Source organism: Meleagris gallopavo, chromosome 2 (assembly GCF_000146605.3).
Source record: "Meleagris gallopavo isolate NT-WF06-2002-E0010 breed Aviagen turkey brand Nicholas breeding stock chromosome 2, Turkey_5.1, whole genome shotgun sequence".
NCBI lineage: Eukaryota > Metazoa > Chordata > Aves > Galliformes > Phasianidae > Meleagris > Meleagris gallopavo.
Genome location: NC_015012.2, coordinates 19,394,389 through 19,406,694, shown reverse-complemented (window position 1 = coordinate 19,406,694; position 12,306 = coordinate 19,394,389). Strand labels below are relative to the sequence as shown.

General features: G+C 35.4%; 1 protein-coding gene across 1 annotated transcript in view; it reads right to left on the bottom strand.

The window, feature by feature from the left end:
- The window catches only part of USH2A (usherin), a 395,196-nt gene that overhangs the window by 347,505 nt on the left and 35,385 nt on the right, over positions 1-12,306 (bottom strand). Inside the window, 2 exon segments of the mRNA XM_019612664.2 lie at positions 355-418; positions 1,419-1,554. Coding sequence (XP_019468209.1) covers positions 355-418; positions 1,419-1,554 — 200 coding nt within the window.

Here is a 12,306-nt window from a genome sequence, read left to right as displayed (position 1 = left end):
TAGATAGCTTATAAGCACTGGAATCTAGAAACTGGATCTACTCTCTGCTAGAATACCTGCTAAGTCTGGTTGTAACAGGAACAATACTAGCAAGGAAAGCATGCACTTATTTACTTTTGAGTTTCCCTACATATACCTAAACAACAATTAAAAAGCAAAATACGCTATATTGTTTAATTTAACTCAAGACTTTGAAGATCAAAAATCATGTTTGAGTTGACATCCAGTAAACTGCATTATAAGCAATCACTTAAAGATATCTAAAAAGCACAATGCTGTGAGAAATAAGTAAGTTATCTATTCTTTCTCATCACCATACTCCTAATTTTTTTTAAACAAAAAAAAGTTCTTTACCTGTTTGTAAGTGCCACTGGATAAAAGCGAAAGTCTTGCATCCTTCCAACAAATTGCTCTAAACCTAAAAAACATAGCATGTATATACATATAAGTAATCAAATCCTGTTGAGCAGAAGGCAGCTTTTCACTGCTTGAGAGCGCCTTTAATCCAGCACAGAGATCTCTTGCACAATTACCCCCCTGAATGAAACCATCTTGGATCTGGACAAAACTGTAAAGGGCAGTAACTTTTTTTTTTTTTTTTAAAAGAAGAATGATTTATAATAACTTTATAAGAACATTTTGTACCTATCTCTTTTCTGATTAGAGAGGTGGCACAAGGATCGGCTCATTAGACAGAAGTAATGAGCCAGTCCATATGCCACCTCTAATTAGAGAAGAGATACAGTAGGTACAACTGTACCTATCAATTTATACAATAAAGATAAAAAGCAGTTTAAAATAATCCTTTCTTTAATACATTTAATGGTTATTTTGTATTCAGAATCAAATCACAAACAGAAGCGTTAAGAAACAGGACACAGAATGGCTTTCTTACCCAAAAGCACAATAAAGCCAAGTAACATAGTTATTTATATTTAGGAGTTAGCTCCAAATTCTGCACATTCCTGAAAAGCAAGTCAGTGTTTTTACATTTGCAGAGCCAAGAATTTGAGGAGAGCAAGAAGACATCCTGAAGCTGCTCTACAATAATCATGTCATGCTATAGCACACATGAAATTCCAGATGTTGCTGAATAGTAACAATATCAGGCATCTCTTGAGGCTGAACAGTTCTCATTCTGCTAGTAGTTTACACAAGTATTGATAGAACTGAAGAACACAAAGAGTCAAAAAGTCTTCATCTCTGCTCCTGTCTCTAAACAGGCATGTAATCTAGTGGCTAGAATAATCCTATTCAGAAATAGTTTCATCTATTTACTGAAAAAACGTAGCAGTAAATTAATAGAAAGCATTATTTCAGGGACCTGTATGTTGGACAAAGCAGAAAGCCTTTATGTACATGTAGTAATATCTTATTTTGAATATTCTACAGCATTCTACTAAAATAGAAATATTTACCTGTGAAGCTTTGTCCAATTTTCAGTGTCCCATCAGCATTAGTATCTGCAACTGTTCCCACAAGAATCCTTGAATCAAAAGGTGTGCTGTCATCTTCCCAGCCATTCAAGAAGAAACTAATTCTGCTGTAATACACCTATGGAATCAATGAAAATTGGAAAGTGTGTGCTTCATTACAGAACCTTTTTGATTTCAATGCATGTTGCAGATATCACTGATTAATCATAAACATTACTTTGACCTACTTGGCATCATGCCTTTATTTTTGGCACCTACTGACAGAAGTTACCTCTTTTCTGTTCATTCATTAGCAATCCAGTTAATAAGATCGTTATTCAGATGCACAGACTATAAAAATTCTACAGTGGTTAAATCAAAGTAGTATCTACAGTACACTGATCTGGTAGGGAGGGGGGAGAGGAGAAAAAAAGAGAAGGGTCTGTTTCACAAGGTACAAGACTGGTTACAGCTCCTTCATCACTTCAGGCCATAGGCACATGCTATAGCTGTCAGAGCTCTTCTCATACACATCAGCTCATCCAGGCCTCAAGGGACCATCTACCACACTCAGGATAACCAAACACAGCACATCTCAGCCAGGCCTTGAACACCCCTCCAAAATGTCTCCCTGGCCCCAGCATGTTTCTTATTACAAGGGCTGAAGGGAATGGTATAGAAACTGGCTACATCTGCTTTACACCCAGTGGGTAATTCCGTTACATCAGTAGAACCCTTGGCTAGGAATGAGTGCTCAGTCGGCACTCCAGGGTACTGTTTTCTGCAAGCACTCCCTGCCCTGCCAATTCATTTTAAATTTGAGCGAATGTTCATAGAAATAGTTTATGGCATTCTCCCAGCTCCACAAAGTCAAATGACGCTGAGCTTTACAAAGTACTTTTTTTTTTTTGCACTAAAAATCCATATTTAAGTAACATAAAATTGGGAAAAGTTTAATAACATGGAAGTGCCTTTCAGTCTGGCATTTTGCAGAATAATTTAATCGCAACAATACAGGGATAAGATGAAAATAAGTCATAATGGGTACAATTATCTATCTGTTAATGATGTGAAACACTGAAGCTAACTTCAACTTATTCAAAACTTTTGAACTTTATTGAATAACTCTTAAATTTAGTCTCATTTCAGGAAGCAATTTTTTTTGCAAAAATGAAATTGCATGATTTTAACAGTATTTAGCTTGCATGAAGCTTATTTCACACAGCACTTTGGTAGCCTTTGAATTCTGAAGCACTGTTTTGTTGTTGCCGACATATAGAATTTCGGTTCCATTTTGCCAACATGCATGCCTAGTGAATCATGTCCACAGCAGCCAAATAAACATGGAGTGCTTCAGCCTGCTGTGATACCCACTTTAAACAAATAAAAATAAACCTGGAATAATTGCTTCCATAAGACCAGTAGATGTATGAGAACAAACAATGTATAAAAAACAGAATAATTTGTGGCAAAAAGGGAAGTTGAAAACTGAATACCAGTTTTAAAACCATAAAAGCACTCAAAATGGCTATTCCAACAATAAAGCATTTCGAATTTCAGACCAAGGTAAACAGACAATTATCTATAAATCAGATCAGATCATCATCATCAGTGCCTCAGGCAACATGAGTGTATAAAGTATTTTAAGAAAGAAAATATGAAATGAGATAGGATTTCCTGCTTGTTTTGTTTTCCTTTAGGTTTGACATCAAATTGTACAGATTATTTTTTTTTCCTTCTTAAACCTCACTTTCAAACATATACATGCATGCTGAGCTTTATTGCTGTTTCCACATTCTGTCCATATATCCCAGATCTAGACAGGAAAATTTATTGTCCTTCCACTGATGGAAATTTGAAGACTATTATCATAATTACTAAGTGATGAGATTTGTTCTAAAAGTTACTGCATGTGAGTTTAACCACTCAAAATACATCTCTCTCCATTTAAATTATTCTTTATGTTGACACATCAATGACCTGAATGCAACATTTTGTTAAATTTAATTTTAATTCAAAACCCTCCAAACATCTGATGTCCTATTCGCAAGATCCTACATATATGCGTATATGGTGGTTGCACCACATTTTTTTTTCCTGCATCACATTTTTTACAGCCTGTTACTGTCATTTGGTGTTTGACTGTTATCATCATAAAAGATACAGGCTTTTCTACTTTGTTATTTGCAGCATTATCTCATGTTTTACAACATCTTTGCACAACATGCCCGTACATGAAATATAACTAGCGAAAAGTTCTCAGTGGTATTAATGCATAAAAAGAATGTGGTTCCATCTCTACTGTCTTTACCCAGCCAAAAGCTGATGAACAGCCAATTTTCCTTTATCACATTAGCACAGCCATGAGGGAAACACATTTGTTCTAGTCAGCTACACTAAAGATACTATTACCAATCTAACATATACATGTTTTATATCAGCAGTATTCTCAGAGTATGAGGGAGCCAACAATATATTAACACTAGCATGACAGTTTATTTAAGAAAAGAAAATTGTCTCTGTAGAGGGACAGAAGTTAGAAATGTATGGCTAAAGCTCAGTGTCACTGGTCTAATAAAGGTAATAATTCTTAAGCTTTCTTTATAGCAGGTAACACTCCTGTGGCAGCTCTGTCATATCATTCAAATAAAAATGTTGTCTTTTACAAGTTTAAGAGTATCTTTATTTTTAGCCAGATATGAAGCATGTCTCCGATTTCCTGTTTTCACTGTAAAACATTTGTAAGTGGAATTCAGAAATGGGCTCACTCACTCCCAACAGCTCACCACAAGATTACCACCTCAGCTACAGCCTCTGTAGGACCCCATTTTGCATCCCCTGTAGTAAGCAGAGTGCTTGCCTTCACACAGCCCTATTAAAATTAGCGGGACTATTTATGGCTTAAGAGTGACAGAATTGGGCCCTAAACGATCAGGTATTTTTACTTGTTGAAAATAGGTGATTAACGACAATTTTAAATCTCCATCTCCCCTCCCCCATCAACAATCTCTTTATATTAAATAGGATTTAGAATAGTTGGGTTTAATATAGCACATCCCCAAGGTAGCCCTAAGCACTTTACAATGCTGAATTGGATATCAGTAGTGCAGTGACTGTGTAAGGCAAAGGCAGCAGTCATTATGCATTTGGCAGTAGCTCAGTGTAATGATCCCCCTGCTGGTTATTAAAGGGGGTATGAATATCTGACATGGGAGGAAAATGTAGGAGGGAAGCCATGTGTGGGATAAAGAAAAAAAATCCCAGTGGCTCTCCGCTGTGGGAGGAGAGGAATATCTCAAAAGTTTGGTGTCAGTTTAGCCTAAGCTAAATAAGAATGAAGGTTGGCACCAAATCTGCTGTTTGATGTTATTCAATGTCTCCTGACCATCAGCACTGAATTGCATACAATATCACAGAAATAAAAGACTAATTTTACTAGTATCTAACTAAGACAATGGGATTATTCCCCTATTGTCTTTGTAAATAAAGTTCTATAGGAATTTGCCCTAAGAGAATGAGATGAACGGGTAGGAAAGCACTGCCTCTTGTTTGCTGTAGAGCACAATACCAGAAGTCTGCAACTCCAAATCTCTAATCCCAGCTCTGAAACAATCTCTCCCCTCTTGTGCTTCTCCATCTGTCAAATACTTCGCAAATCACCTCATGGGAAGGTGGCAAGGATTAGTTACTAAGAAAAACTCAGTCTGCAACTACATTAGCTTCTGCCTGTGCAGAGCTTAATACCAATTTCAAGCAATGGAAAAATCCATATGATGGTGCATTGAAATGGTAAAATATACACAATCTTTCCTCTAGTAGATTGTTGTCATGATCCAGGAGAACTTTCAAGATGAGAGGTGCTGGGCCAACAAAGCCAAAAGCAAGTTCACTTAACACATCTGAAATGAAGTTCTTTGAAGGTCCCTGTTCACAAGTCAGTTGTCCTTTGAGCCAATTTGAATCACTTCTTTCCAAATTATGCCAAATCCAACCACTACCTACCTAGGAAAAATTACCCTGATGGGTCACCACATTGCAAAATGAAGAAAAAAAAAGTCAGTAAAGGGCAATGTACTGTTTATGAAACTAGATGTGGACAGCAAAGGCATTACAATCATTTTCTCATCTGAAAATCTAGTCATGGAAGCAAAATAATGCAAGTTAGCTTAAGTGTTGCTACTTTAGATCTGGCTGAGCAATCATGGAAGAAAAAACTAGAGTATTTTCATGTATTAACTAATTACAGAAACTTCCACTATACTGCAGCAACCTCATAGCAAAATAACACTACAGTCAAATCCAGAGCAGTTGTACAAGCAAAGACCATGGGACTAACAATAGCAAAAAGCAGAAGAGGAGCATATGGGAGAAGAGTAAGGACGAATGACACTGCTTCCAAATATTCTTTGACCCTCAAAGCACTGGCAGCTCTAAGATTTTCTCAACCTAACATGGTTTCTATACACTTAGTAACTTCCCATGGATTTCTTTACATCAGTTTAAGCTGCTGTTCCTTGAATGCAGAAACTGGTAGTTCCCAAAGGCACAGACTATAGAGATTGATCGAAAAATTAAGGTGGCTGTTTCTCTCTTTTTCTTTTAAATAAAATTTAGAATTTCAGTAAAATCACTCAATATGCCTTGCAGAAGAAACCTAACCTTCCCTATTAGCATAAAGGCAGAATAAATTTGAGGTCTCAAGTAAATGAAACAGTTACACGGATCCCCCCCTTTTCTTTTCTGAGCTATAATTATTACTTTTCAGTCCAAATCAGTTTGTGAGAATTCCAGGATGCCAGTCTATACAGTTTGGGCTGTCAGGTAATAACATACACATTAATTACATAACAATAACCATGTGTGATATCTGGACTAATTAAGCATCAAACACTTTTTACTTACACAAATCATCCTGTCACTGAAATGCCCTGTAATATACATATAAAAGCAACTGAGACCATTTTAATCTCATCTATGTAGAATCAAATTGCATCATTTCAGGTAAAATAAATTAAGTGAATTCTCCTTCAGCAGACGCTGCAATCTTCTTGCATCTGTATGATTTTCCCATTAAAAAAGTCCTAATACTGTCTACACGTTGTACAAAATTATTTCTAATAATTAAAATAGCAAGTAGAGGTGTGAAAAAGAATCCCTAATGCATGCACCATTGTTTAATAATGCAATACTCTAATGCAATAATGTTTAAAAATGCAATATTACCATTAGGTTATTTTTCCTATTCTAATATTTAATTGCATGAAAAAGATTTATTATAGTATTTCAGATAAATTAAGACAACTTTAATCTCTTTTACTGATTAAATATACTGGTTTTTTTTTTTTTAACTCTTACTCATCATAGCTTCTAATACCACAACATACAATTTAATCTTAAAGTTTCTTCTCATCTACTGTTCTAATAGTTAGATCACAGCATCTAACAAGACAGAAATCATATGGATTCCTTACCACACTGGCAGGCCATAGATGAGAAGTTCCACAATAGAAAGGACTTGACATCAAAAATAAAAGAAGCAAAATATTTTCCAGTCATTTCAAGCCAAATGATACCAACTATAGCCTATTTAGTTTTCCAGCCAATTAAGTGATGCCAAACACTTCAACTGTAACTTCAGTTCCTAATTCTATTTATATCAAAGAAAGTCTCAGATGGCAGGAACAGGAATGATTGACACAGAACAAACAAGGACCAAACATTTGTCATTAGATAAATAGAAGAAAAAGGAATACATTCCAGTGTATGTAAATGGACACTGCTATTTCCAAATGATGAAAAAGGTGCAGTTCAGGAAACTACAATACACACCAGACACCAAACTGTATCCTGGTAAATACTAGAGATTTGTAAACTAAACCTGGAGGGAAAAAAAACCAGCTAATTTTTAAATTGCAAATGCAAATTTAGTTAATTGCAAATGCAAACAAAATTTTAAAATTAAATACAAGCTAAAACTAAGACCTTGCTTCTCTACTGAGAAAACAAGCAAAAACTGAACAAATTGTAGGAAAAAAAATCTGCGTTAGCTTATCCTTTAAATAAGCTCTATTTACACATCAATAAGTTTCTCAGAAATAGAAATTTATTATTATAAAGACAACTACACAAAATTCTAAGAATTTTGATGTGCTTTATGAACAGCAACTGAGTAGCTACACAGTTTATTGGGTAAAGCATTTATTTTCCAGAACAGCCAACAGGCAGAAACAGAAATGACCCCTCCACTTAGTTGCTGTAAAACCTTAAGCAGCTCCAAAGTCAATAGAGCTATACAGGATGTACAAAGATATAAATGAAAGCAGAAGTTAGCATAAATGATTTGCTTAATCATTCAGAAATAATGAGGAATCAGATTCTGACAGATCAGAAGAAACTGTGACTCACATAGCTCAAAAATTACTGCACAGCGTTCAGTTACAATTGCTCACTTAATTTGGTATGGTCCTTACAAAAGTTGCTTCCTAAGCACAGCTTGCTCTCTGTTAAAATAGTCAAGACTCATAAAAAACATTTTTTTCTTCTAAACATATTGCAGATCTGTTGCAACAAGAACTTCTTCAATGAGCTCACTATAGAAACAGACAGCGTATTAACACATTTTCTCCCAAGGTGAGAAAACAGATTAAGGTTATGACCAAAATGACAGGCCTGTGGCTTCCTTGAATACTTTAATAGAGTCAACAAATCAACAGTGGTCACCAATGACAACAGATGAAAGAAGAAAATAGATGGAAGGAAGGGAATTAGTGATGCTGCTATAATAGTGTAATCAGAAACTTGAACATAAAAATCTTTTTCACCTTCAACCTGTCTAAATATGCTCTTTTTGTCTGCTTATATGAAGATATACAGCATATTCTACCATTGGATGACACGCGGGTTCACATTTCTACCCTGAGAGCACATGTGAATCAGAAGTATAACAGTTAATAGAAGATGCATTAAGGGGATTTTGCATATCAGAGAGATGAGACACATAGGTAGGTACTTTGCTATTTTCTTGCATAATTGCAAGTCTTCCTGAAGCTGCAGTTACAAAGTCTGCAACACAATTTTAATATTTTAAGTGAATTTTTATAAAGAGGAAAGGTCAGTGATATTGACTAAGGAATACAAAATGGACAAACGGATGTTTTGTGTTTCACACTGTGTGAAACTATTAGCACGAGTACAAATCTATATTATGCTGTGATTCAAGCAGAGGTAATGACAAAGAAAACCACCACATCTGCCTTTTACATATCATTAAAAATTGAACTATGTGCCCCTAAACTGGTACATCAGAAGCGGCAGACAACTTTCTACCACAGTTTAACACTTTTCTTCACTGAATAAATTGCAGGATGTAAGCATTTTGAGCATCCTTCTCAAAGGAACCTTTCCCTCCTCCTAGTTCTGTCTCTCTGCTTTCTAGCTCTCCTTACTATACTATTTATTGATTCTTCACATTATTCCGTTCATTTTTGTTTTCCTTTTTAGCTTATTACATTCACATTTAACTTTTTTTTCTTAAGCACACATAAAGACAGATAGGAACACTGTATGTGCCACCAAAGTAAGTATTTTTCTTAGAACTACTATAAAAAGTAAGAAATAAAGTTTAAAATAAAGTTTACCCTACAACTCCTGTACTCCTCCCAGACCTTCAGATAAGCCCATCAGCCACCTTATGACTGCTTTGGTAGATACATAGATGCAATAGTTTCCACAGCTCAAGTTCTGCAGCTGTGTCAGGACTCCACTCCACAGGGCTAACCAGCACTACTGTACAAGCTGCTTGTATAATCTGGTATTGCTTCTCTACTTACAATATATGCCACATCCAGTCTAAATCAAGTTTAAAACATTGGCTGAACAGATAATTCAGTAATAACTTCTATAAGCATTACTACACCTTTGAAGTGTAAGTATATTTTGGCAATCATAAGGTTTGTTAGGAATGTTTGGGCAGATGTCTTTCTTCCACCAAAATCTATAGTAGTCTTACCCCCTCCTCCATCCTCTTAGAGCCTCCTATAGAGAATTCACTTTCAATCTTTTGGTCTTCAAATTTTAATTTTCTATTTGGAATGAAAATGGAGACAACAAGGGGTATTTTGCAGATCTAAAGCTTAGCAAGAGATAATGAGTTAACTTATAATAGGTAGATGTATAGATGATAGATGAATAAATATAGGTAACTGTGTTAGGGTATCCTGACATATCTATAATTGTGTGTGGACCTCTGCATATTGCTTAACTTTAATCAGACTGGTGACATTTACAAATTTGGTCACTCTTTCCCTACCCTTACAGTCTGGATGTGATCAAGCTGAGGAGAGGAGTAGTACTGCCTTAAAATAGCTCTTACAGTTCCTTAAAAGCTTTACACTCTTTGATTTTTGCCCACTATACTTCAGCAAAGAAAATCAAGCGCATAGGTCTTACTTCACCCGCTACTGCTAAATTAAATCACATTTCTAATTAGAACTCTGCACCTCCAACCAAGCCTAGACCATCCATCCCTCTGTATTTCAAGTGTTGGAAGTAGCCTGTTTGCAAGCTTAAAGGAAAAGAACATATGATAATAGAAGCAAGCTACATCTATGTTCTTTCCAAAGTAAGATTTTTCACACATCTTTGGCTCTCAGGCTAAAGAGCATTGTACAGGAAGAAAACAAGAAGGTCTTAAGCCATTCACTAATTTAAGTAATACTGTGGTCAAGGAATTTAGTATTATAAAGAATGCTCACAGGTACATTCCTTTATTTCTGACCATCCATTTTTAAAAGGAAATTATGCCAACATAACTGTAGATTGAGGTTCATTTTTTAACAGTAGATAAAAATATAATCTTAGCTCTGCCCTATCATCAGAGCTTTCCAAACATGGTAATTTATTAAGGATGCTGCACTCCAAACGATCACTGAAAGAAGGATGTAAAAACTCCAAAGTTTACCTTTTATCACTTATTTAAGCTCATAGAAAAATAGAAAAATCACCTGCATATTTTAAAAACGGCTACTGAATTGGGTAGAAACAGCAGGCATGCAAGCGATTTGACATTAAGTAACTGAATTTTCTACAAAATCAAGATGCTACTTTAAGCTGACTAGAAGACTACACAGAGAAATGTTTTGAAATTATTCAGAATTCAGTCCTTCCTCAGCATACTGCAAATGAAGCTTCAAAATATTTAAGTTTACCATACGTAGGAACAAGGGAATAAGTGAATTAAACTATATATTAACCCAGAATATTTTTGGACTGCCAGAAGAAAAGACCTGGGAAGAAGCTTTTCTTTACAAGATTTATAGAGGATGCACGTACATCTGTATTTGATGATACCATGCACAATCTTGTTGCAGAAACGAGAGGATCTTAACTTTCATTGATATAACAGGGCTTAATAACACCTCTGTTAAATATAGTTTCCTGCACACTAGCAAACTACTAGAATAAAAAAAACCACTCCAGAAGGAATAACATTTTCATCTTCGATTTTATCGTCTACTTATTTTTTTCTCGGTTTTACTCTTGTCAATAGACAACGTATGCTTTTCTAGGAGTTCCAAATAAAAAATCCTCAACTAGATGCCTTTTGAAATTAAAACTGCCTGAATGGTTAAAAAAAAAAAAGCACACCATTTTTAAAATACTGGAATTGACTCATCACAACATTCTGTCCAGAGATAACAAGTGGACTGACTAGTACTTCAGCTGTGAATTTATTTAAATGTAGACATACACATGCAGTATTAGGAAGGCAAAAACAGGATATGAAATAAACATAAGGCATCAACTCTAAGCTCACTGTCAAGAGTATACCAAGGCTTCTAACCACAGAGTTCAGCTGAAGGTAACTATCTGTCAAATGTAATCTGTGCAAGTGAATATACTTAAGCAGGCACTATGAATCAACCAAAATTGCTTTGGTCTTATTGACATTCAATTGCAAGAAGTTGCAGCTCATCCAGTCCAATAGACAGCTTGACAACACCAAGAGTGCTCCGGTGACAGAAAGCTTTAAATATAGATGCAACTATCATCATAATACACAGGGAAGTAAACTTTATGATCCCTCATACCATCTTCAAAAACTGGTCAGTCATCAGCTGGCTGCCATAAGACCACATGGTCATTGTCAGTGGCCATAGTCAATTTTTGCAGTTAATAAATCACTGTGACATATACACACACACAAACTGACTGACAAAAAAAGTCCATTCATTCTTTCATCACTGTCCCATTAAAGCTCTCTGAAACCCACTTTTGCCATTAACATCTTTGTTCAGTTATAAAAAAATAAAGTTTGCCTTTTAAAAAAAATAAAATGCTTGCTTTTGTTAAGGGCCAGACCTTCAGATGCTATAAATTAACTACAGCTTAAGCTATAGCATTTTACATCTACTCAGATTCAGTTAATACAATCAATTTACTTACTTCCTCACAGCTATTTTCTTGAAACATTATTTCTGATAACACATGTATATGGGAGGAGGATGCTGGAGAATAGAAAGAATGCTAAGTCCCAAACTGTGCATCCAGTACATTTTGCACAAGAGAAATGAATACCACCTGCAACTCTTACTTGGTTGTTTGACCCTTCTTTCCTAGAGAAGTCCTTCTACTTCAGTGATAGATGCTACAGAATGTTTTGTTTTTTTTTTTTTTTTAAAGTCAGCTTGTTTTGTATAGCCCCATTGTCTACTTGAGTTGTTACATGCACTTATTTGCCCACCCTTCCCTTTTGCCTCATTCCTTCCCTCATCATACTGTGAATTTAAATCATCCCAGAGCTGCAAACAAAGGAAACTGTGAGAGAAAACATCAATTACTTCAATCTTGAAACTGTGTTTAAGGGGATGCAGAATGCAAGTAATAGGGTTGG